At 38.0% G+C, this 27,613-nt stretch overlaps 1 protein-coding gene across 2 annotated transcripts in view; it reads left to right on the top strand.

Moving 5' to 3' along the window:
• The first annotated feature begins 3,448 nt into the window (after nt 1-3,448).
• Nucleotides 3,449-27,613, top strand: part of CYP7B1 (cytochrome P450 family 7 subfamily B member 1) — a 303,286-nt gene continuing 279,121 nt past the window's right edge. The window contains exon 1 of one of the 2 annotated variants that reach the window (XM_072604685.1): nt 3,449-4,188. In XM_072604685.1, the coding sequence (XP_072460786.1) occupies nt 4,076-4,188 (113 nt within the window). In that variant the 5' untranslated portion in view covers nt 3,449-4,075. The remainder of the gene's footprint in view (nt 4,189-27,613) is intronic. The other variant, XM_072604686.1, reaches the window with a different exon arrangement.

Below are 27,613 nucleotides of genomic sequence, written 5' to 3'. Positions count from 1 at the left end.
CCAGTGGCCAGATATAGATCAGGACAACTGGCAATGGACCAGGAGAAACAAATCAAAATTTGAATTTTTACCTATTTCTACTTCCCATCTTGAATCTTGTGGAGCTAAATAATCCACCACTTCAAGAAGGTGCCTACTTTAGGAGGGGAAGGGAAGAGGGAAGTAGGCCCTCCCACAGTTAGATTCAGAAATGAAAAAGCCCTCAAGACTCCTAGATGGGCTCACCATTTGTTGAAATGAAAATTCTTTGTTTGGGCTTTTCACTCTGATTAACAAGGTAAAACTCAAAAATTAAAAGGAGTTTATTATAAGTAGATGAAGGAGCAACATATTGAGTCCACCAGAGCCCCTAGAGATCGGTATCTTATCTCTCAACAGTCTATTATCTGAGCATGAGGCCTTGGAACCCCTTTTAGTCTGATTGGGGTTGGGTTTGGATAGCTTGTTTTACCCCTGAAAAATCAGTTGCAGCTGTACTTTTGTCTCCCTCTTATCAGTTCAAAATCAATCATGTTTTAATAACCAGATCTATTCCCCCCATGTAGATTAGGTCTTCTATCTCCTCCTCCTTTTAGAGTATGATTTTTAAGAGGGTTGCATCATTGAAGGTTTGATTAATATCAAGGAGGCATATGGAATATAACCTCAGGTTCCCAATCCAGGGAAGTGGAATGGGTCAGCTTCATGCCAAGCCCTACTCTTCTATAGAAGCTCATTTCCAATAATTTAAATTTGCTGGTGAAATAGGGATTTGGCCCAATTTCTCATTCCTATGAAACCAGGACATCACTGAGTCTATCATTATCACCAACAGTACACAGTTTAGTTTTATCTCATTTAATTTCACCTGTAGTCACGGTGGTTTGCAGGCAATGGCAGGATGGAGTAGTCTGTGATGGTCTTGAAAGAGGGTGTTCCTAGGACTTGGAACCCATTGGCTACAACTTAGTGTCACTGGGACTGTTGAGTTCATGCTTCAGGATTATGTCACTGCTTGATGTTAATAATGACATTTAGCTTCAGTATTTCAACCAGGGTGGGTCCCAGCTGAGGGTCAGGATACGTTTTTGGAGTAGAATATCTCCCAGTGTCCTGTAAAGAGGACAGAAATCTCATTCTGGCAGCTTTGATATAGTTATCATTCCTGGGGTCACAGGCAGGTAGTAGATGTTGATCTTTTAAGACAGAAAGTTCCTTCCTTGAAACGTGCCAATCAATTCACAGTCAATAAGTATTTATAAAGCAACTTCTATGTGACAGTTGTGGAGAAATTTGCTAGGGATACAAAGGGAAAAAAAAGAAACATTTCCTGCCCTCAAGGAGCTTACTTTCTATAGTTCTTTTGGGGGAAGGCATCATACACACGTATATATACATATATATGTCACATATATAGCATACACATGTATACACATGTGTGTAGACCTACACACATACACACACATGTAAATATACACAAAATCTTTTTGTGTATGTGGAGGAAGGAAGACATTTGCTACTACTACAGATCAGGAAAGACCTCATATAAGAAGGTAATGCTTGAGCTACATTTTGAAAGGAACCAGGGATTCTTAAAGGTTGAGGCACAGAGGCAATATATCTCAGGCAGAGGGTATCAGCCTACAAAGGTACAGAAACATGAGTATAGAAATTTCAAGATATAGATACTTCCCCCAAAAAAGGGTAAGGCAAGAAGAAGTGAAAAACAGGCAAAATAATGAATGCTTAAGACTTAGAGAGTTTATGGGACCAACATGGCTTAGACCTGGTAAACTGGAAGTTTTTCCAGACTTCAGGAAAATCCTTTTGTAAGAGCAAAATAAGCCAGATACAAATGTTCCAGGGTTTCCCTTTAGTTGTTTTTCAGATATATCCTCATTCGTTTTCTTGGCAAAGATACTGGAGTGGTTTGTCATTTCCTTCTCCAGCTCATTTTATAGATAAGGAAACTGAGGCAAACAGGGTTATGTGACTTGCCTGTTGTTACACAGCTAGTAAGTGTCTGAAGTCAGATCTGAACTCAGGAAGAAGAGTCATCCATATTTCAGCCAAGGCACTCTATTCCTTGTTCCACCTAACTGTCCTTGTGTTTCCCTCGTTGTGTACATAAACCAGAGAGAGCGTATGTGAGGGACCCTCCAAAACAATTATGTGGTCTTGATGCACTGGAACTGGGAATAAGAAACCAGATGGTTCAAATGCCACACTGGCATGTCTGAGATATTATTATAAGAGTCAGAGGAAGAACTCAAGAATTTTGGTTATGTCTTCTGTAGAGCATATAGATAAAGATGCAGACAAAAACTTCTCAGAGAAGCTGTGGAGAGGGTATTATCTGTATCAGGGAGATAGAAGAGCCATTTAAGTATTATTTAGCCTTATACGTCTCAAATTTCAGGGATTTCCCAAAGGAGAAATGAAAGAAGAATGTGTGGAATTAGCTTTCTCAAAATTTAAATTCCCACAAAATGCACTTTTGATTACTCCTTCACTATCTCTGATTTCAAATGTCTACTCAGGAATTAGCCCAGAGGAAATCTATCATATAATGTTTCCTCTAAATTATTTCATTCAATAAATACTTAATAAACACCTACTATGTTCAAGGAACTGCTAGGCAACATAGGCAATAAGTAGACATGGAAGACATGACCCCTTCTTCTAGAGAGTTTACAATCTAGCAAACCCTGTGAAATCCTCATTTCTCTGCAGCCTCCAAGGCAGAGGAAATCAACCTCATCTTTCTTTGCTATTCCAGACATAAATAATCATGTGAAAAATCAAGTAAAAATCAAGAAATCCCTTCCCCAAACAAGAAAACGACAACTTTCTGCAGTCATCCAGAAGGGTACCAGCCTTAATATGATGGAGCTTCGTACACAGTTAGAGCATGAGACAATCAGAACAACTCCCAAACTTCTCTCACTTCTATCATCAGGAAGGGTAGAAGCCTGACCACAATTTTTAAGCTGAAGTGACCTTAGAAATACCAAAAGTATCACAGTTTTAGAGCCGAAAGAGATCCTTCTTTTTCAGAACAGGAATCCAAGCCCCAGGGAGATTACACGATGTGGCTGAAGTCCCACATGTAGAGTAACTGAGGCGTAATTGAAACCTAGCTTTCTGACTCCAATGCCAAGTGCTCTTTACATTACCTGTCAACCATGTCATTTCACACGTGCAAAAACTAGTATTCAAAGAAGTTGTAACCTGCCCATGTAGCAAATGGTAGTTGAAACTGAACACCAGGCTTGTTTGTTTGCTTCTCCTTATCCCCCCAGGCAGTTCTACTTTTTATACTGCAATATAGAAGAATTAGGAGATCTGGAGTCTAGTCCAGGCTGTGCCTCTCATTATTTTCAGGAGTGACTTCGAGCCACTAATAAGCCCTCTGAGTTTTTTCCCCCCTGTTAAAAAATAGGGATAATGTTTTGCCCTGATTTTTTTTTAAGGATTCCTGTGAGGCTCAGACGAGGCTTATTAAATATAAAGCATTCTCCTTGGTTATTATTATTAAACACTAAAAGTGGGATGAGAAATCCATTCTCCCTAGGGTCGAAGAGCAACTTGGGTTTCTCAGTCTCTGAGCTTTGAAATCGGACTCCTCGCAGCCCGGTGGGGTGCATCCAAGCCTGCGAATCAGAGCCAAGTAGGTCTGCCCCGTCTCTGCCTCCGTTGCTCGCTGGCTTCTTGGGATCCTCCGGGGCCCGAAAGAGGGAAGCGGATCTTTTCAGAGTTAACTCCTCCGCTCCAGGTGTTGGAGCAGGGTGAAGACGTGGGCGTAGGAGATCCCGGGTGCCTGGGAAGGAAGCCGGGAAACTTCTTGACTTGAACTGCTCAGACTTCGGGACAGTTTACAGCAGAAGCAGCGGGACATTCCCAACCAACCAGGTCCACGCCTAGAAGCCAGAGGAAACTTTCGGGTTCCCAGCTTCGCCCCTCCCCTAGCCACTAGAGAAAGGAGCCGGACCGCCTCCAAGGGCTGACCACAGGCGGGATCTCAGCTCCAGGACGGTGAGGGGCCCCTCTGACATCCCTGGTCATTGCTGGAGCACACACAACTGGCGGGAAAACCATGGGTCCCTCCTGGCTTCAGTGGCTGCTGAAGCATCTACTCTGCCTGCCCGGCTTGGCCATCGCCACCGTTCTACTGCTGCTGGCTCTGGGGGTGACAGGGAGGCGGAGAAGGTAAGAGGGAGGTCCCCCCACCCCAGTCTGGGCTGACTGCAGCTCACCCTGCTGGAGCTGTCTTCTCCGTCTCTGGGTTAGAAGAACAAAACCCTTTTTATGCAGCTCGCTATCCATCCACCTCATGGCTGACACTCACCTCTCAGTCTCTGTCCGCTTCCCTCCATCCCCTCTGCCAAGGTTTTTCATAACAGCGCTATTTATTATTTATTATTATATGTCACATGGACGATGTTACTGCGACCTTTTATTCCAGAAAAGAACTCTCTGAGATGACTGCAGGTATCCGGACTCTTACAGCTGGACTTTGATAACTTTTAGGATGGTGTATCTTGTGACAAAGATTTATTGTTTCCCAAAAGAAATTGAATATGATAGTTTTAGCACCTGATGCAGTTCTAGTATCAGTTGTCTTAAGGTCACAAGTTGTTTTAATGTATGATAACACCAGGCATTTGTATGTCCTGACAAAGAGAAGTGTGTATTTTATTTTCCACTAAAACTTCCTCTAAGTTTGGGGGATGGGATGGGTTCTGATACTTCAGTTTTATCCCTTTGCTAGGGAAGGGTTTGAAGAAAACTTAGCACAAGAAATGAAGATTAGATCCCTTCCAGGTATTGAAGACTCAAGTGGGTCTCTTCTGTAGCTAGCTGATAATAGAACTGCTTCTTTGCAAACTTTATCCTTGGTAGCCAAAACCAGATAAGGAGTTTGAACAAAAAGCCTTGTGTTTACTTAGGCAGTATCTCTCCTCCTCTTCCCTCCCAACAACCTTGTTTTGAGAAAATGGCATTAATTAGACTTAATCGTCAAACTTTGGCTGAACTGTTTTTGTACTCTGCAAATGAGTAAGTTTGAGGGGAACTTTTTCTCTTACAGAGGAGTATTCATATTCAGTTTTTTAAAAAGAGAAAGAATGTTCTAAAACCTGCCTTCTCACAAGCTGTGTCTTTTGAAGATTACAATTTTGTTTTAGAGCCATGATATTTTATTTATTCTGGGATTTAGGAAAATCTACCTTCAGTTTTAGGGTGATTCCACATAGAACCTACAGCCTTCCTCTTCCCCACAACAGTGTGAGTCAACACTCTCTGTAAAATGTAGTTGAGAGGTAGTAGGACAAACAGTTCATTATTAATTGAGTCCCACTTAATTCATTATATATAATGAATAACTTTATGAATAACCACTAATATTATATTAATATCTGAAGGAGTAAGTGGGGAAAACATGATAAAGTGAATAACAGATTGCTAAATATTGCTCTCCAGGGGATTTGTTGATGTGGTTATTGAGAAAATTGGAGTGAGAGTAAAGAACCTGGAAAACAGTATCCTATCCTGGAGGGAGAGAGAGGATGAATGTTGTATAAATGGAGACCGATGTAGACTATTCAGGTGAGGGTCAGGAAGAGGAACTCATCGATATATAAAAAGTAGACAGATATTATAAGTTTAGAGATGGAAAGTAAAGGATATTTTTGAATAAAGGGAAAACTGGTTGAATATGACAGTTATCATGCTCTTCCTCCCCACTCCCTTTTTCTAGCAACGCATTTGGATAAGGAAGATATTTCAGTGAACAGGTACTAGAATATAAGTATAAAGGGAAGATTTTCTTTGAGTTGACTTTTGTGAATCATGCAGTGTCTACTTCTGAGAAAAAGTAGCTGCTACATTGTCTGCTCTGACAGTTCGATTATTTGGGGCATAAGGTGTGGGTGTCATAAGCAAAAAACAGTGTCAGACTTGTCTGATTCAGTTTTGAGACAGCAGTTGCTGATTTGCCTAGGACAGGACATAGAATATTAGAGTAAATTAAGACTACATTATGTGTTGGTGATTTGCACATGAAGCTCTGAAGAAGTGGGAAATGTTTAGGTTAATAGCTAGAGAATAATATTTATGTGATTGTCAACCTGATCATAAACAGAAAATGAGAATTTGGTTACTAACTATAAGCTATGTTTATTCATTAGAAGGACCTAGTTACTGAATCAAGAAAGGTTAGGGAGAAAGAAGAGAGAGGTGAAATTACATTTTTAAGAACTTCAGAAAAACCTGGGAAGACTTATGTGAACTGATGCTGAGTGAAATGAGCAGAGCCAGGAGAACATTATGCCCACTAATAGCCATAGCATGTGAAGACTATTTCTGAGAGACTTAGCCCTTCACAACAATGCAAGGACCTAAAACACTTCCAAAGGACTCTTGAGGCAAAATGCCATCCACATCCAGAGAAAGAACTATGGAATCAGAACACAGAATGAAGCAGACAATTTTCTCTTTTGTTATGTTTCGTTTTGTTTGTTATCATGGTTTCTCCCATTTGTTCTTTGCAAAGCACTTAGTCAAGCAGAGTGCTCTTTCTTCCCACTTGTTGCTTGAGAAGAAAGCATAAAGAAACTCTGTTCTATTCTCTATTTTCACTGAATGTTGTAATGAATGAAAATCTGAGAGTTTCTGGGCAATTAATAATGAATTTCTTAAACAGATTAGCTAATAATCAGTAAGTTGTTGACCAGCGATTTCTTTCAGTAACCAAAGACCCCTACTGGAGATACTGTATGTCTTAATTTTTTTTTTTTATTGAAAGGAAATGTCCTTTCAGAAGAAATCAACTCTAACTGGTGAATATTTAAATGAGGAGGTAGGCTAAAAACCTTCAGCCTCTCTTACTGAGAACATGGCTTGATCATGAGACTGAGTTGCCTCCAACAATCTAGACAGGGAAATCCATCTCCTCGCAGACCACCCTGGTCAGTTTTCTCTTCTCTGAGCTGGGTCACCCCAAATTCTAATGGAGGAGTGCAAGGACATGGGCTTTATTCAGGCAAAAATTCACCTAGATTAGATTCTAATTATACTTCAAATAGCAATAAGGTCTCCTAGTTAAATGGAGTCCTGCCCAAGATTGAGGAGGATGTTGCCTTGAGTATTAGAATAATCTCTTCTATTAACCATGCCCTTTAGAGACTGGCTGACTGACCTACAGGGAATGATCCCTGAATGAGGAAATAAAAAAGCCTGAATTCCAATTAATAATGAGTTATTAAGATAATTGAAAATAATAATTCCTCTCATCCTCCTTTGATTCTTTTGAGAGATGTGGGCTCTTCAGTGACTCACTAACTGATATGACAAATACTTTTTCACAAGTATTTAACTATGAGTCTTATGATGGGAAACAGTGGGAGGGGAAGAAGTAGAGAGATTGACTATTGTGTTGACAGGAACCACTTAGGGCAACCTCCTTTGGCAAGCAGACCTTATAGAAAAGAGGCGCATAGGGAAGAAGTAGATAGTGAACAACTAAAATTGTCCATTTCATTGGTATGTCATATCTTAAAGCTCAGATGTCTCATCTCATACAGTTGTCTGGTTTTCGAAAGCATCATCTGAGTCCTCTGGTCCTCTAGAGATCTTTCGTCTCAAGGAAGTTGGAAAGGGTGGACTTCAGAACAGTTTCTAGTGGATTTGCTTCTCTGTTAAAATCTCTTATAAAAATATATCTTAATGTAATTTTAAGTTTACTTTGTCAATAACCAGGTCAAGTAGTGAAAGCTAGCTCAATCCTCATGGTTCTATTAATAAGAATATCAACCTTTTAGTCCACAGAATTTTTAGGTTAGGTTGTCATGTTGATATGTTTAAAAAATCCAGAGAACAACTGGAAAACTAGAAAGTTCTGAACCCAGTTTTTATATTTGGCAAACATTCACACATACATACACGTATGTATATGTATACACTCAAACACATACATAAAAACTATGTTATGCTTATTTCCACGTGTCATCTGTTTCGCTGAAGGTGGATAATATTTTCCTTCATAAGTCCAGTTCTTTCCATACTTTTGTAACTCCACCAGCTCATCATTTTCTATACCACAACAGTATTCTGACCCAATCACATTCTGTCTGAGAGATTGTCTATGAGTTTTTTCCTCCCATTTTCTGCATTCCCTCTATTCTTGGCCACATAGGTTTTATTTAGGTAAGAAAATTTTAATTTAAAATAATCAAAATTATCCATTTTGTACTTCAGTACTGTATTCCCCTTATAATAAAGTTTAAGATCTGATATTACTGAATCCTTCACATATTTACCCCTGGTTTCCTTGTAGTTCTTGACCTTCTGGTTTTCCAAATGAACCCTGTTATTTTTCTGATCCAGATAATTTTAGTAGTTTCATTAGAATGGCATTAGATAAATACATCAATTAGGTAAAGTTGTCATTAAAAAAATTGTTTAGCTTTACCTACTAATACACAATAAATATTGCTTCAATTATTTAGCTCTAACTTTGTGTAAAAGGTATTTTTTGTTTATATTCGTATATTCCTATGGCTATTTTGGCAGGTATACTCATTTTTTTTTATACTAGCTAGTTATTTTATGTGATCTAAAACTATTGATTAATATGACTGGCAGTATAGCTTCTCTATTTTTCTCTTTTGATTAGATCTGATTTTAGCTTTAACCTTGAGATCACTTTCCCCTGATTTTTTTTTTTTGCATGATAGATTTAATTCTACCCTTTATTTTATATTTTTGTCTATCTGCCATTTTTATAGCATTTCCTGAAATCAGCATACTGTTAAATTCAAATGTTTAATCTGCTATCAGTTTCCATTTTGTAGGTAAATTCATCCCATTCAAATTCTAAACTATAATTACTTGTATATTTTCCTCCTTCCTGTTTTCCTCACTATTCTTTTCATCCTATTCCTGTCCCTCCTCACTCCTCTACTTTACTTCTACACTCTACTTTGCCCTCCCATTCCTTAACCTGCCTCCCCCTCCAAGGATGCCCTCGTTTATCCTCTCCCCTTCCGTATCCATCCCTTACCCTCTTATTTCTTTCTGAATTTAGATTTTATACATACATATATATATATGCATACACATATATGTATGCTTCCCTCTTTATCCCATTCCTGTTTATCTACACACCTTTCTATATTCTCCCTTTATCCTACTCCTCATCCCTCCTTTAACCTCTCCCCCCATCCCCTTACCCTCTTATTTCTTTCTGAATTTTAAATAATTTTATGTCTGTTCCTCTTGCACTTCATTTGTATGAGATAATTATTTTTTATCTTTTCCCACATCATTTTCCTTTTAGAATCAAATCACACTCAGCTCTATACCACTGTTTCTCTTGAACTACCCCTATTCCTAATGACCATGTTAGACATACACTTTACACTTCCATGTATAAAAAGTAAATAATTAGTCCTTATTGCATCCTTCATGATTAGTCTTTGATGTTTACCTCATATTTTCTTGCATCATGCATGTCAAAATTTTCATTGAGTTCTGATCTTCTGCAATAAAGTCCTGAAAATCTGACAGTTCATTGAATGTCCATTTTACTTTTTGTTCAGAATTATACTTAACTTTTTTGGGTATGATATTTCTAGCTGTAACCCCAGTTCTTTTGCTCTTTGATATATAGTGTTCTAAGACCTGTGGTTTTTCAGTGTAGCAGCTACTAGGTCTTACGTAATTCTAATTATGGCTTTGCCATATTTGAATTATTTTTTTTCTTGTTGATAATGTTATTTTCTCCTTAACCTGAGGGTTTCAGAATTTGGTTATGCTATTCCTGTAGGTTTTTCTCCAAGGATCTCTTTCAGATAGTTATCAGTGTATATTTTTTTCTATTTCAACTTTCAGCATTTGTTCTAACACATAAAGGCAATTTTCTTTAATTATTTCTTGTGTTATTGTATGAAGATACTTTATTTGATTGTAGCTTTCAGGTAATCCAATTATTCTTATGTTTTTTCTTCTTGTTCTGTTTTCCAGATCAGTTGTTTTTTCTGATGTCTCATATTTACTTAAAATTTTTCATTTTTTACATTTTGTTTTGTTATTTCTTGGTATCTTATAACTTCACTGGCTTTATCTTGCCAGTTCTCATTTTCTTTTTAAAATTTTTTTTTATTTTAGACAAATACTAAAAGTTAAATACATAATAAGAAAAGAAAAAGAAACATTATAAACTTAAATATAAAATAAGAAAAGAAAAAAACATCATCGCACAGCAGAGCATGAGAGAGGATTCAAAATATATAGCAATAACTTATCATTTCAAGAAAGCCTGTATATTAAATACTGTGTGATAAGTTGAAAGCTGTCCATTTTTTCTTTGCTTCCTTGTAACTTCTCTTTTGTTCTCTGCTGTACACTTTTTCCTTTGTTTTTTCCCCCTTCCTCCCCTCTACCTGCCACCCCAAGGCTACAAACTGAGGATGGATATATTTATATATAGGTATTAATATATACGCATGTATACTTATATACACATATACACACATACATACATCTATAAATGTATACTTTCCTTAAGAGATTCTACTCCCCCATGACCAAAAAAAGAACCTAGACATCATCTTTCATGAAATTATAAAAGAAAATTGCCCTGATATTCCAGACCCAGAGGGTAAAATACATGTTGAAAGAGTCCTCTGATCACCTCCTGAAAGAGATCTGGAAAGAAAAACTCCTAGAAATATTATAGTCAAATTTCGGAGTTCCCAGATCAAGGAGAAAATATTGCAAGCAGCCAGAAAGAAACAATTCAAGTATTATGGAAAAACAATCAGGATAACACAAGTAGCTTCTACATTAAGGGATGAAAGGGCTTGGAATATGATATTCCAGAAGTCAAAGGAGCTAGGATCAAAACCAAGAATCACCTACCCAGCAAAACTGAATATAATACTTCAGGGGAAAAATTGTCATTTAATGAAATAGAGGACTTTCAAGCATTCTTGATGCAGAGACCAGAGCTGAATAGAAAATTTGACTTTCAGACATAAGAATCAAGAGAAGCATGAAAAGGTAAACAGGAAAGAAAAATCATAAGGGACTTATTAAAGTGGAACTGTTTACATTCCTACATGGAAAGATCATATTTGTAACTCTTGAGACTTATCTCAGTATTTGGGTAGTTGGTGGAAATATATACATATAGACAGAGGGCGCAGGGTGAGTTGAATAGGAAGGGATGATATCTCAAAAAATAAAGGTACGTGGTGAGAGGAGAATATATTGGGAGGAGAAAAAGGAGAAATGTAATGGGGCAAATTATGTCTCATAAAAGAGGCAATAAAAAAGCTTTTTCAATGGAGGAAGTTGAGAGGGAAAAAGTGAAGCTTATTCATCACATTTGGCTTAAGGAGGGAATAACATGCACACTCAATTTGGTATGACAATTTATCTTACACTACAGGAAAAGAAAAATAGAGGAGAAGGGATAGGTAGAGTGTGGGGGATGATAGAAGGGAGGGCAAATGGGAGGAGGGGGTAATTAGAAGTAAACACTTTTGAGGAGGGACAAGGTCAAAAGAGAGAATAGAATAAATGGGGGGCAGGACAGGATGGAGGGAAATATAGTTAGTTTTTTAAAACATGACTTTTATGAAAGTCTTTTGCATAACTGCACATGTATAACCTATATTGAATTGATTGCCTTCTTAGTGGGGATGGGTGAGGAGGGAGGAAGGGAGAGAAGTTGGAACTCAAAGTTTTAAAATGACTATTAAAAATTGTTTTTACATGCAACTGGGAAATAAGAAATACAGGCAATGGAGTATAGAAATCTATCTTACTCTACAAGAAAATAGAGGAGATGGGGATAAAGGAAGGGAGGAGTGTTATAGGAGGAAGAGCAGATTGGGCAAAGAGCTAATCAGAGTGCATGTTGTCTTGCTTTGGCGGGAGGGGAGAGATGTGGAGAAAATTTGGAACTCAAAATCTTGTGGAAATGAATGTTGAAAACTAAAAAAGAAAATAAATTAATTTTAAAAAAGGGGAGATTCTACTCCTAATCTTGTTTTTATGTTTGTGCATCTCTTTTTTTCTCTCTCTTCTAACTCCTCTACTTTAATTTTTCATGCTACCTAGCCCTCCTATTACTTAACCTACTCCCATTCCAGCAATACCTCCCCTATCCTCCTATTCCCCTAAATCTAAACACCCTTCTTTACTCTCCTTTTAACCATTACCTCACCCTCTCCTCTAAAGATCCCTCCTTTATCCTCTCCCCCTTCCTATCCCCTTAGAGTTTTATTTCTTTTTTAAATTTAGAAGACCCTTATACTCTTCTAGGTGTATATGTGTATATACATATATATATATATATATATATATATATATATATATATATATATATATATATATATATGTATATGTATATGTGTGTGTGTGTGTGTGTGTGTGTGTGTGTATACACAGATAGATAGATAGATGATACATAGATAGATAGATAGATATAGATATATTTTCCCCTCTTAAACCCATTCCTGATTAAAGTAGGTTTCCAGAACTAACATCCCCTCCTCATCTGATTCCCCTGTATAGGTTCTTCCTCTTGCACTTCATTTGTATAATTACTCTTTTTCTTATTCTTGAACAGTTTTACTTTCAAAAGTCATAGCTTACTCATGTCTACCTCAATCTTTCTTATAAGTATCCTAATTACTATTTACAATCTTAGACATAGGTTTTATATTTCCCATACATAAAAGGTAAACATTCTATTCTTATTTAGTTTCTTGTAATTGGTCATTGGTATGTACCTTATATTTCTCTTGGCTCTAATATGTCAAATCTTCTATTGAGTTCAGGCTTTTTGTTTTTAACAGAGCCCTGAAAATCTGACAGTTGAATAAAAATTCATTTTTTTCCATTCAAAATTATGCTTAGCTTTCCTGGGCATGATGTTTTTGACTTGATATGTGGTGTTCCAAGACCTGTGATCTTTTAATGTCGCCAACGTTAGGTCTTGTGTAATTCTAATTGTGGTACCATCATTTGTAAATTGTTTTCTTCTTGCTGCTTGTAATATTTTGTCCTTCATTTGGGGTTTTTGGAATTTTACTATGATATTTCTGTGAGTTCTCCTTATAGGATCTCTTTCAGGTTATGATTGGTCAATTTCTTCTACTTTTACTTTCCCCTCCTGTTCTATTGTTTTAGGAGAATTTTCTTTAATTATTTCTTGAGTATTATTATATGGAGATTCTTTTTTTGACCAGTACTTTCAAGTAGTTTAATTATTCTTGTGTTTTCTTGATCTATTCTTTACATCTGTTGTTTTTCTTACGTGATATTTCACATTCTATTCTATGTTTTCATTCTTTACATTTTGTTTGTTTTATTTCTTCATCACTTATACCTCTACTGGCTTTCCCTTTCCCAATTCTGATTTTCAGGGAGTCATTTTCTTCCTTAAGATTCTGGCTCTCCTTTTCCAATTGTTTGACTCTTTTGTCACAATTTTTCTTGTTTTTCTTGTATTATTCTCATTTTGCTTTTAAATTTTTTTCTCTGTCTGTCTCATTTGATTTTAAAATCTTTGGGCAGGTAACCATTTAAAATTACTCTTTGTGGTAGAAGAGGGTTTCTTTATTTCAGTATCCTCCTCTGAAGGTGAAGCTTTGTGTTCTCTATTCACATAATAGCTCTCTATGGTTGGATTCTTTTTCCTTTGCCTGCATATTTTTATTTGGTCATAATTTAGTTTTTACAATCACTTTTTGTCTTAGGGTATGGGGGATGGTGCCTCTGGCCTCTGATCCTCTTCAGTTCCCCCTTTTGACCTTGAACTCAAACCAAGACTTCCAACCTCCTCTAATGGTCCAAAGCCAACAGTTTCCCTGCTTCACTGCTACTGCATCGGCATGTGCTGATTCTTTCTTGCTCCTACTCCTCTCCATCTAACAGCAGGTTCTGGTGTTCTTTGTCAGGAGAAGTTCCCTAGATCTTCCCCAGATCAGATGCCCAACTCCCCTCAATATACTGGGGGTGAAAGTTTCTGTGGCTGGGCCAGAGGCAGCCTCTCAACTCAGTCAACCCCGGGGTTTGCTGATTTTTGTTTAAACAGCTTGCCTCTTGTTGTTCCAGAGGACCATACCTTGGAGGTGTTTACTCTTCATAAGGAAGAAGCCTAGCCCTGGGATTTTTCTTCAGGCCTTCTCTGATTGTTCCAAGGGGATCAATGTTCTGTCCCTACTCTTATTTGTTTTCATGGACCTATGTTCACCCAGAGGTGTTTTATCTCTTTTGTGGAGAAAAATCTTGAGAGCTTGAACTTTTCTGACCTACTCCACCATCTTCCCAGAATTCTCTTTCCCTGTTATAATTTTCAAGGAGTTGTTCACTTCCTTAAGATTCTGGATTGCCTTTTCCATTTGATTGATTTCCTTTTCATAATCTTGTTTTTCTTCTGTCTTACTTTAAGAAAGAAGTCCTCAATCTCTCATTTGATTTTTGAAGTCCTTTTTGAATTCTTCTATGAATTCTTTTTGGACAGGTGACTATTTGGGGTAGGGAAGTCTTTTTTGCTTCAGTGTCCTTCTCTGGAGATGAACTCCAATCTTCTCTATTTCTATAGTAACTGCCTATGGTTAGATTTTTTTCACCTTTGCTATTCAATTTAAAAAAACTGTTTAGGAGCTTGTTATTATAATAATCTCTAATCTTGGGGTGTGAGGGATGGTGCTTCTGGCCTCAGGTCTTTCTTACTGATATTTTCTGAGCTTTGTCCTGAGCCTAACCTCAGCCTTCCTTTCCCCCTCCAAGCCAGAGCTAGGGCCCCCTGACACACTATGCTGGAAATACTTATTTCCTTAGAACTTTCCAGTGACTGTGACCTTCATTTCTCTTCTCTGGCCTAGAACAGAAAGCAAGATCTTGGCCCTCCTTTAAGTGCCTATCCAACTGTTTCTGCACTCACTGTTCCTTCTCATCCAATGTGATGTCCCTTGTCAGCAGAGGCTGCCTCAGTCTTCCCCCACTCAGAGGGCTAATTCCCCATGTTATCTGGGAGGTGAAAATTCCTATAGCTGAAGTTGAGGCTACCTTCCAACCCAGCTACTACTAGTCTGGAGGTGTTTACACTTTACTGGGGCTGAACCTCTATCCTGGGATCTTTCTTCAGATTTTCTCCAATTGTCCCAGGAGGATTACTGTTCAGCCCCAACTCTTGTTCATGTTTGCTGCTGTATGTTCATCCTGAGGTGCTATTTTATCTTGTTTGTTGATGAACTCTGGAGAGCTTAGAATTTTCTGACCTACTCTACCATCTTCCCCCTTATTTTCTTTGAACAAAATTTTTTTACCAAAATCGAAATTTTCACTATAGCTATTTATTTCACTATTTACTTTAGTTATTTCCTTTTAGATGCCTGTTCCCCTTTAGGAGGATGAGATTCTGCTAAGGATAAGAAGATGACCTCTAATACAGAAATGAATTATTTAAAGTTTCCAAATTAACTTCAGTTGGAGCCAAAGATTCTGGAATGAGATGCACAAATACATTGAGTAATCAGTTTCAAAACAGTGTCTATGCAATAGGTTGTTCAAAGTAACACACACACACACACACACACACACACACACACACACACATATATATATGTATATGTATATATGTATATATACATATATATTTTGTATATATTATATATATAATGCATATATAATATATAGTTTATAGTAATATAAAATGCTTATAGTTTAGATTGTTTATAATAATAATAAATAATAAAACATTTTTAGTTAGTCATCATGTTCAAGTGAATAACTTTGAGTAAAACTGGATATTTCTTTAAGGCAACAGAAGATACACCACAAGCCGTTCTTCTTTTAAGATAACTAATTGTGCTAAAATTCTTTACATTGGCACAGAACAGAAAACAGTTAACCTCATTAAATAACAGAGTTATATCCTGGTTTCACAGATGTTTACATTATTGCTTAATTGCTCCTCTACCATTATGAAATATTAAAGGACCTTATCTTAAACTAGAATACATAACTATTAACAAGCAAATAAGAAGACCAAAATTTTATCTACCTGCTTATTTAGGATAGAAAAAGGACTAAAATTCTTTTTTTTTTAAATTTATTTATTTAACTTTTAAGTTTCATTTTCACAAAATTTTGGGTTCCAACTTTTCTCCCCATTTCTCCCCTCCCTCCACCCCAAAACACCAAGCATTCTGATTTCCCCTATCACCAATCTGCCCTCTCTTCTATCATCCCTCCCTTCCCTTGTCCCCATCTTCTCTTTTGTCCTGTAGGGCCAGATAACTTTCTATACCTTATTACCTGTATTTCTTATTTCCTAGTAGCAAGAACAGTATTCAACAGTTGTTCCTAAAACTTTGAGTTCCAACTTCTCTTCATCCCTCCCTCCCCACCCATTCCCTTTGGGAAGGCAAGCAATTCAATATAGGCCATATCTGTGTAGTTTTGCAAATGACTTCTACAATAGTTGTGTTATGTAAGACTAACTATATTTCCCTCCATCCTATCCTGCCCCCCATTTCTTCTATTCTCTCTTTGGATCCTGTCCCTCCCCAAGAGTGTTGACTTCAAATTTCTCCCTCCTCCCATTGCCCTCCCTTCCATCATCCCCCCCACCCTGCTTATCCCCTTTTCCCCCACTTTCCTGTATTTTAAGATAGGTTTTCATACCAAAATGAGTGTGTATTTTATTCCTTCCTTCAGTCGAATGTGATGAGAGTAAACTTCATGTTTTTCTTTCACCTCCCCTCTTTTTCCCTCCACTAAAAAGTCTTTTGCCTGTCTCTTTTATGAGAGATAATTTGCCCCATTCCATTTCTCCCTTTCTCCTCCCAACATAGTTCTCTCTCACCATTTAATTTCATTTTTTTGTAAGATATGATCCCATCCTATTCAATTCACTCTGTGCACTCTGTCTCTATGTGTGTGTGCATGTGTGCATGTGTGTGTGTATAATCCCACCCAGTACCCAGATACTGAAAAGTTTCAAGAGTTACAAATATTGTCTTTCCATGTAGGAATGTAAACAGTTCAACTTTAGTAAGTCCCTTATGACTTCTCTTTGCTGTTTACCTTTTCATGCTTCTCTTCATTCTTGTGTTTGAAAGTCAAATTTTCTTTTCAGCTCTGGTCTTTTCATCAAGAAATGCTTGAAAGTCCTCTATTTCATTGAAAGACCATTTTTTTCCCTGAAGTATTATACTCAGTTTTGCTGAGTAGGTGATTCTTGGTTTTAGTCCTAGTTCCTTTGACTTCTGGAATATCATATTCCACACCCTTCGATCCCTTAATGTAGAAGCTGCTAGATCTTATGTTATCCTGATTGTATTTCCACAATACTTGAATTGTTTCTTTCTAGCTGCTTGCAATATTTTCTCCTTGACCAGGGAACTCTGGAATTTGACCACAACATTCCTAGGAGTTTCTCTTTTTGGATCTCTTTCAGGTGGTGTTCTGTGGATGCCTTGAATATTTATTTTGCCCTCTGGTTCTAGAATCTCAGGGCAGTTTTCCTTGATAATTTCATGAAAGATGATGTCTAGGCTCTTTTTTTGATAATGGCTTTCAGGTAGTCCCATAATTTTTAAATTGTCTCTCCTGGATCTATTTTCCAGCTCAGTTGTTTTTCCAATGAGGTATTTCACATTATCTTCTATTTTTTCATTCTTTTGGTTTTGTTTTGTGATTTCTTGGTTTCTCATAAAGTCATTAGCCTCCATCTGTTCCATTCTAATTTTGAAAGAACTATTTTCTTCATTGAACTTTTGAACCTCCTTTTCCATTTGGCTAATTCTGGTTTTGAAAGCATTCTTCTCCTCATTGGCTTTTTGAACCTCTTTTGCCAATTGAGTTAGCCTATTTTTCAAGGTGTTATTATCTTCAGCATTTTTTTGGGTCTCCTTTAGCAAGGTGTTGACCTGCTTTTCATGCTTTACTTGCATGTCTCTCATTTCTCTTCCCAGTTTCTCCTCCACCTCTCTAACTTGATTTTCAAAATCCTTTTTGAGCTCTTCCATGGCCTGAGCCCATTGAATATTTATTTTGGATGTTTGGGATACAGAAGCCTTGACGTTTATGTCTTTCCCTGATGGTAAGCATTGTTCTTCCACATCAGAAAGGATGGGAGGAGACACCTGTTCACCAAGAAAGTAGCCTTCTATGGTCTTATTTTTTTCCCCTTTTCTGGGCATTTTCCCAGCCAGTGACTTGACTTCTGAGTGTCCTCTCCACACCCACCTCGCTTCCAGATCTGCCCAGCCAGCACTTGGGGTCTGAGATTCAAATACTGCTTCCCAGCCTCAGGGCTTTGGGTGGGGGCAGGGCTACTATGCAGTGCGAGATTAAGGTCAGGTGCTAGGGTGGGGGCAGGGCTGCCTCACAGGGCTCAGTTCCCTTAGGGGGTTTATGTGGAGACCTCCAACAATGGATCTGAGCTCCTGCCTGCTTTGGAAGCCCTTGTGTGCTGCTCCCTCTGCTGCTGCCTCCTGAGGGGTCCTGAGTTATGGAGACACCCCACTCCCCTCTCGGCCAGCCAAAGAGACTCTCTCACTGACCTTTGCCACCTGTGGGTGGAGGGACCCTCTTGGCCACTGGAGATTCTGTCCCTAAAGCCTGCTCAGATCTGCTCCTCTCAGTGCTGCATGGCCAAGTCAGGGCTGGGCTCTGCTCTGGGTCCGGGGTGCCACAGACCTTTCCTGTTGGTTTTTCAGGGCTCTCTGGAACAGAAATCTCATCTGCTCCGTTGTTCTGTGGCTTCTGCTGCTCCAGAATTTGTTGGGAGTTCTTCTTTACAGATATTTTATGGGCTGTGGGTTCAAAGCTAGCATATGTGTATCTTTCTACTCCACCATCTTGGCTCCTCCCCCAAAAGGACTAACATTCTAATGCCTCCATCTTATAGTAGCTCAGAGGTTCTTCAGTATTCACTTATGAGACAAAGATATGATAATGTGTTTATATTGATCAACTGATATGATAATAGAAATTTGCCATAAAAGAAGAATGGGGACATAGCTATACAGTAAGGGGAAAATTCAGGCTAAGGTCATATAGATGAGGGCTTCTTAAACTTTTTTCCATTAGTGACTCTTCAGCACTTCTTAAGTTGTGGGTTTATATGGGGTTGAGACCCACAGTTTAAGAAGAGCTAATAGATAGTCAATTGCATTGAGCCAGGCTTAAATGGTGGGATACTTTCTATTCAAGAGAATATCTTGTACTGGGGAAATTGAGTCAGGAGAATTGGACCTCATCCCATGCCAAAAATCATTCTCCTAGTTTTTCCCATGACAACTCCATCTGAAATACATGGATGTTAACCCTCCTAGGGTTGCATGGATCATTGGCCTAATAGCCTTTTTTGATGATCATACTTGGAGTTGTCCTCAGAATAATATAAGTTATAATCCCATGAAGTCTATTCTGCCATAACCTATATTAATATATATACCTTTTTAATGGCCAAAATACTTGTCTGCCCAGTAAAGCTTATGTAGGTGCTATGGATAGAGCTCTAGGCCTGAAGTCAGGAAGATCTGAGTTCCACTCTGGTCTCAGAAACCTATTAACTATGTGATCCTGGGCAATTCACTTCACCTGTTTGACTAAGTTTTCTTGACTATAAATTATAATAGTAATGCTACTTATAGTACCAGTACTACTACTAACAAACAACAGCAACATAAAATTAAGCAACAGCTTGCTGACAAAAGTAGTGTTGAACAAATTATTGAATCTTGCAAATTTGTTGTTGGAAATGGAGATATCTCTTATAGTAGTTCAAAATTAGGTCATTGCCACCACTAATTTTATAAAAGTTATCTTTAAGGAGTTCACACTTGTTGACCAATTCACACTGTGTGACAAACTGTTAGAGACTGTGTAACGTATCACTGCAGGCTGGAAAAATTTAGCATCTCCCGTTAATGTAGAAAGGTGGCTTAGCATTATACCCCAAAATTTCTCTAGCTGTTTCCAAGATACAATTACCATCTCCTAAATATCCTTGAAGTTTCAATAAACTTTATTAAAACTAGAGCATCATTGCAGTCTGCTGCTCAGAAAAAAAAAAAAACGAAACCATTAATCTACAAAAATTTAAAAAAAAGTTTTGGTAGATTTTACTGGTACAGTCTCTGAACTACATGAAATCAAAAGCTTTCAAAATATAGAGACAGAAGAAGAAATTAAAACTATATCAGAATAGAAGAAGATATATGTGATCTCTTTCAGTTTATCTGCTTCTGGAGTTTTCCTGAAAATATTTTCAGAGATTACAGAAGATGAGTTCCAACAGTCTTATTCAGTTATCAAAAGCAGTTTATTTTTTAATCTACCAGTTCAGTAATCCATAGGACATTAAATGTGCAACAATGATAAAGAAATAGTGACTTGCCTTGGACCACTGTTATCTGAAATAAAAAAAGTGAGAGCAAAATCATAAAAAATAACATTCTAATATGCTTATTCAATTAGAAAAAACATTTTTAGCCATCTGTAAATAGTTTAATAGAAGATAAAACACAAAAGAACAGTAGTAAAAGAGCTACTGGTTCCAGTTTCATTTCCATCTTAACCCTATCAAATATAAAAACAAGAATATCATCATCATAATAATAATGTCATCACAATAATAATAATAATAATGATAATGGTATTTATATTTACTGGTGCATATATATATATATATATATATATATATATATATATATATATATATATATATATATATATATATATAGCTACAAAGTAGCTATTTTGCAATAGACGTGTGTGATATACATACTTATGGTTTTCATCATTTCTCTTCGAAGAAGACCAAAATGACATCACTATTGTAAAGTGAAATTTCAGTGTGTCTGACTGTGGTTGATAAGACCAATACAAGCTCAGAATGCTCTACCACAGGTTGGGCACAGATAGTCCATGTGAATATTTGGGGAGAATATCCCAAATTTGCACATCCTGTGTTTACTTTGTATTGTCTCAATTCTGCTTTGCTCAAAGAGCACAGTACCTTTTCTGATGCGGGCACACCATGCTGAGCGATCCTGTGCCAGTGTCTCCCATGCTCGAGCATGGATTTCAGTGTCTAGTACCTTATCCTGCCAGGTGATCTTCAGAATCTTCCTAAGACAATTCAAATGGAAATGATTCAGTTTCCTGGCATGGCACTGGTAGATCATCCATGTTTCACAACCATACAACAATGAGGTCCCCACAACGGCTCTGTAGACCTTCAATTTGGTAGTCAGTCTAATATCTCTTCTCTCCCAAACTTTTCTTTGGAGCCTCCCAAACACTGAGCTAGCTCTGGCAATGCATGCATCAACCTCTTTGTCAACGTGTACATCCCTGAAAAGTACACTACTAAAGTAAGTAAACTTATCCACAGCATTCAAAACTTCTCCATTTGTTGTAACCAATGGTTCCATGTATGGATGGTGTGGTGGTGGCTGATGGAGCACCTATGTTTTTTTGGTGTTAATTATTATGCCAAAATTATCACAGGCAGCAGAGAATTGTTCCATACTTTGTTCTATCTCAGCTTCAGAGGCTGCATTGAGTGCACAGTCATCTGCAAATAGAAAATCTTGCACCCACACTCTCTCCACTTTGGTCTTGGCTTGTAGCCCTTTCAAATTGAAGAACTTGCCATCAATACAGTAGTTGACCTGGATGCTGTGTTCATCCTCATTGAAAGCATTTGTCAACATGGCTAAAAACATCATGCTAAAAAGCATGGGAGCAAGCACATAGCCCTGTTTTACTCCATTGGTGACTGGGAAGACACAAGAGCTTTGTCCATTATCCAGAACCTGTGCAAACATACCATCATGATGTACAATGTTGATGAACTTCTCCAGGCAACCAAATTTTTACATAATTTTCCATAAGCCCTCACGACTAACAGTGTCAAAGATCTTGGTCAGATCTACAAATGTTGTGTACAGACCTCTGTTCTGCTCCTGGCATTTCTCCTGGAGTTTTTGGGCAGCAAACACCATAACTACTGTTCCTCAGCCCTTTCTGAAACCACACTGGCTCTCAGGTATATGACCATCTGCCAGTTGAAGGATCAGCCTATTAAGAAGAACTCTAGCAAGAATTTTGCCAGCAATGACTAAAGGAGAGGTCACCCTGTGACTGTCACAGGACAATCTATTCCCTTTACCCTTACAGAGATGGACAGTGGAGGCATCTTTGACCTCCTGGGGGATAATCTCCTCTTGTCATATAACCTGGAAAATTTCAGTCAGCTTTTGTATGAGCTATGGTCCCCCTACCTTATAAATCTCAGCTGGAATAGAATCAGCACCAGGTGCTTTGCCACATGAAAGGAGCCTAATGGCCCTCGAAACCTCTTCTTCAGTTGGAAGCTCAGGGATTGACTTTAACCTGAGGTAAATAGTCAATGGCCTCAGCACTGATTGATGATGGTCTGTTGAGAACACTATGGAAGTATTCAGCCCATCTCTCTAGGATCGTGTCCTTATCACTAATCGATGTGGTTCCATCAGCAGTGAGTAGTTGTGATACACCATAAATTTTTTGTCCATAAATAGCTTTCAGGGAATCATAAAAGGGCTTTGGATTGTTACTATCAGCACAACGCTGAATTTCATCTGCCTTCTTACTGAGCCAGGAATCCTGCATCTCTCTAAGCTTTGCTTGTACTTTGTTTTTGGTGGAATTAAATGCTGCCTTCTTAGAAGTGGATGAACTATCCTGCTGGTAAATCTTGTGGAATTCTCATTTTTCATTTAACAGCTTCTGAATTTCCCCATCATTTTCATCAAACCAGTCTTGGTGTTTGCGAGTATTTTGACCCAGATGAGCAAATGCAGTGCTGTACACCAAATCTCTGAAAGCTGCCCACTCCTTTTCTGCTCCACTGTTGCCAACTGTGAGTTGGCTCAACTTTCTCTCCAAGTCAGCAGCAAACTGTTCATACTCAGAGAAGAGCTCTAATTTGTTGACAGTAATTCTTCTGGCAGTCATTTTGCTTTGTGGTGGTGCTTTTGATGAATGTGAATATTTAGCTTGGAAAGGATAAGTCTATGATCAGTCCAGCACTCTGCAACACACATTGCCTTTGTCACTCTCACATCTTGTCTGTCTCTTCTCCTTACAATTATATAATCTATTAGATGCCAGCATTTGCTGCAAGGGTGCATTCATGAAGTTTTATTGCATTTAGATAAACAGAAGACAGTATTGGTGATGAGAAGGTCATGTGATGCACAAATCTTCAGCAGTAAATAACCATTGCTGTTGCTGTTTCCAACTTCATTCTTCCCTAGGAATCCCTGCCAAGTCTCGTAGTCTAGCATTAAAGTCACCCAGAATTATAAGCTTGTACTCTTTTGGCACATTGATGATAAGGACCTCTAGGTCTTCATAAAATTTTTCTTTGACTTCATCAGGGTTTGTCATGGTGGGAGCATAGGCACTGATGATGGTGGCATGGTATTTTCCTGTTAGTGGCAGTTGCATTGTCATGAGTCTGTCATTTACTCCTTTTTGGCAGGCATGCCAGCTTGCTGATTAGATTAGTTTTCATTGCAAAACCCATGCCAGCTTTATGGCGCTCCCTTTCACTCCGTAAAAAGGTGTATCCAGCTCCAACTTCAGGAAGCTGGACTTCATTTGCCAACCTTGTTTCACTCAAGGCTGCTATTTGGATGTGATACCTGTTGAATTCTCTTGCAACAAGAGCAATTCTTCTTTCAGGTCTACTGGATTGTGTGTTGTCTATCATGTAGGCACGTTCCATGTGCTGATGGTGAGTGGAATTGGATTTAAGTGAGGCAGAGTTGCATGAAGTTGTCAGCCTCACTCTCTCCACCAAAGTCATCATAGTCCAGTGGCAGGACAGAGTCAAAACGACTGGCAGTGGCTCAGGATGCAGTGGATGACCTTGGCGTCTTCAGTGTCTAATCAAGCTCTAAGTATTCCACATTGCCTGCTTTCATCTGCCTTCATGGTTGTTGGAACAAATTGTTCTCATCTGCCCATTCCACCAGATGAAGTCTTCTCACGCTTGGGGTAGACAGCCCCCTAACTCACCAATGGGTTTGAGAATGTTTGGTTGCCCTCAACCAGGTTTGGCCCGTCTGCCAAAATGGTTTACTAGGGTGTGGCCGCTGCGCATGCAGTAGCTTCTTGGAGCCACAGATGAGAGTTAGGTGGAACAGGTGGACACCAAAGGTGGAAAGAGCCCTGAAAAGAGCTCCCCAGCCATCATACCAAAGGTACTGGTCCTCTCGGAACACACCCTACACCCCAAAACACATTTATACTGTATAAATATATATACACCACACACATATGCATAGAAACTTACATACTCTGCTTATATGAGAAAGAAGTTTCATACCTATATTGAAACATGAAAGCATAATTACCTATAAATATTGAGTTTCTTTACTCATTTGAAAGAGGATCACTCAGAATCCTAGCTTTATAATCAAAGGCAAAATAAATAAAAGAAAACAAAACTGATCCAGTGAGAATCATTGTGCACTTTACTGCGCTTTACTGCATGGAGTTTCTCTTCTGAGTTGGGTACCATGGTTGTTAGTGTGTACTGATGGAAGTGATAGCCCTGTGTAGATTATATGAATAAGTCTGTTCTCACCAACAGAATTCTCAATGACCAGTGAACAGCCACTGGCTGGTAATAACTTTCTTTCCCCCTTGACTTGGAATGGATTGCAGACACTCACCTAGAGGGAAAAGGCTTCATCTACCTTTCCTGCACTGCAATAGATTAAACTGTACATACTGATCAAATGTTAAGATCTGTGGTACTATTTATAAATGAATTTCTATAGGCATAGGCATTCGCAAAATTTTAGGCTGGCCTCTGCTGTTTACTAGGACAGCTAGGTCTTGATGACTGCAAATAATGAATCCCCTGAAGTGGTTTCATTGGATCCACACTGCTTAATTCTGTTGATCTGAAACCAGAGACCATATAGCTTAACATAATTACAATTTATAATACAGTGAATTACAATACATGAGATCACCTCAGAGATTCATTATTTGCACTAATCAAAACCTAACCATACAACTTACTATTCATTAGTGCAGAGGTTCCCAAAGTGGACAATACTGCCCTGTGGGTGGTGCTGGAATGATCCAAAGTAGTGGTAGTAGCCTCAGGTGTAATTGGGGGGCACTGACTAAAAATAAGGGGGCAGTGGAAGCATAAGGCATGAAGAGAAGAAATTTTTGAAAATATCATTTGCATATGTTTCATCCATTGTATAACAGAATTAAAGTTGTAGTGACTGAACTATTTCCCAGATAAACACACAAAATGCAACTGATAAGTCTTAACAAGGAAGCAAGCATGTCTTGCTTTATTGGCCAGTCCAGCATGCATCAGCAGGAATATGTGCCTGTAATGACTTGTTTACAATATGATACTTTATGGTTACATGATGTAATGATGTAATATTGCATCTCAAAATTTCAATGCAGGAAAACCCCACAAATTTACAATAAGTTACTAAATTTAAGATATCATTTAAAAAAAATATTTCATAATTTTTTGAAATGAAAATTTCAAAAAAAAAAATTGAAGGGTTAAAGAAAGTAGATTTCCAGGGGGACATTGAGTAATTTTTTTTTGAAAAGGAGGTGCTAGACCAAATAAGTTTGGGAACCTCTGCATTAGTATAGCCTTGGGAAAATCAGTTCATATTTCACCATTTTTGAATTGAATGGGTAATTGGACTACATCAACTCAAAAGCCTATTTTCAGTTCCACAATTCTGTGGTTTTAATGATTTCAGCTCTACATGAGGTTAGGGAAGATAGGTCTGAGCTGGCCTGATTGAATGGACAGGCTTAATAGATAGCACAAGTGGCAATATGGCTTAATGCTGCTCTTCAAACCAGGATAACTTGAGGTCAGGTCTTGCCTGTCTGATATACACTGGCTCTGTGACCCTGTAAGCAAATCACTTAACTTCTCAGTACTCTGGGCAATAATGCTTTAAGATTATTAGTTGCAAAGAAGGTGCTAACTCACTTTGGTAGAGGGTGATTTTTTCATCAAGAAGTGCCTTGCATCAGTGATATCACAGGACCATCCTCTATCCTACTTTGAAAGCACTAACAAAAATTGTTCTCTTCTGCCTGCTACTCTTACACATATGACTCCACGACTTGGCAGTGCCAACTCTGAAATATGCTCCCTTTGTGGCTTTTGTAGCCTTCATGGCTGTTATCCTTTATTTTTTTTTTGATCCTTGACTTTGCAACTATCATGTAACCTTGTTGGTCCTACTCTTTGCCTCCCACACAGAGTAAGCTAGGTGACAAAGTGGATAAAGCATTGAACCTACTAGTCTCAGACATTAGCTGTGTGACCTTGGGCAGGTCACTTATCTTTTGTTTATCTCAGTTTCCTCAATTGTAAGATGGAGATAATCATAGCAGCAACATCTCAGGTTAGTTGTGAGGATTAAATGAGACAATACTTATAAAGTGTTTAGCACAGTGTCTGGCACATAATAAATGCCTAATAAGTTCCTTCCTTCCTTCCTTCCTTCCTTCCTTCCTTCCTTCCTTCCTTCCTTCCTTCCTTCCTTCCTTCCTTCCTTTCTTCCTTCCTTCCTTCCTTTCTTCCTTCCTTCCTTCTTCCTCCCTTCGTCTCTTCTGTCTCCCCGCTTCTCTTTAATTACATCTCTACGCCCAGATTTCTTAATGATTGGCCACTATTGTCTATTGCCTAACCGTGAATTTGCCTCACCAGCAAAAGTTTACCTGCCATTGGGGGCAATGGCATAGACCAAGAGTAATTTCTTTGAGCTAGATAGCCTTGAATATTATACTTACTACTTACCTCAGAAACTTAAAATTTATTCTGAGAAACCACTGAAGTTGTATTTGTAGGTTTTTTTTATTGTTTGCTGTTGATTAGAAAAGTGACTGCATACTATTTTGTATTTTTGAGTCTGGAAAATGGTTAAATCACTTAGCGTTTCTATTTCTAAGGATATTGGTCCAATGTTTTTTTTTTCTTTTCTGTGGGTCAGTGACCTATAGTGGAAAACAAAGTTTTTGGTACATGTAATAGTAAATAAGGGAACTCATTGATTTTATAGGTCATTTTATACCTTAGAAAGCGTCTACTATAGATCTGGAAGAAATTAAGTGAATGTTCTGACAGATTATATCAAACTGAGGAATTCCTTCAGATACTCCCTAGTATTATGAGTAATACTACTAAGTCTGCCTCCTAAATAGTCTATTTCTTCAAGTCACATGTACTCTTCTATACTTGATGCTAATGTTGTTACAGCTGAACTTAGCCCTGCCTGTTTGCTATTAGTTTAATCTCTGGATTCAAGGGCAAATTCATCCTGTCTTGTAGTTAGAAAATCATTATAAGGGAATTTATGCAGTTGTCATGGAGAGATTTAAATAAGATAATTTTCTTTTCTCTAAATTAACCGAGTTAAACCAAGAACTTCCAAATATGTCTCTGTGTGTGTGTGCACATGTATGTGTGTATGTGCATAAATATATAAAGATATTTCCATATGCTCTAGTGGCAAAATTACAGGAAAATTTGCTTTTTTAT

This window comes from Notamacropus eugenii, chromosome 4 (genome assembly GCF_028372415.1).
Source record: "Notamacropus eugenii isolate mMacEug1 chromosome 4, mMacEug1.pri_v2, whole genome shotgun sequence".
NCBI classification, from domain to species: Eukaryota; Metazoa; Chordata; class Mammalia; order Diprotodontia; family Macropodidae; genus Notamacropus; species Notamacropus eugenii.
This window is presented reverse-complemented; position numbering and strand designations above follow the sequence as displayed.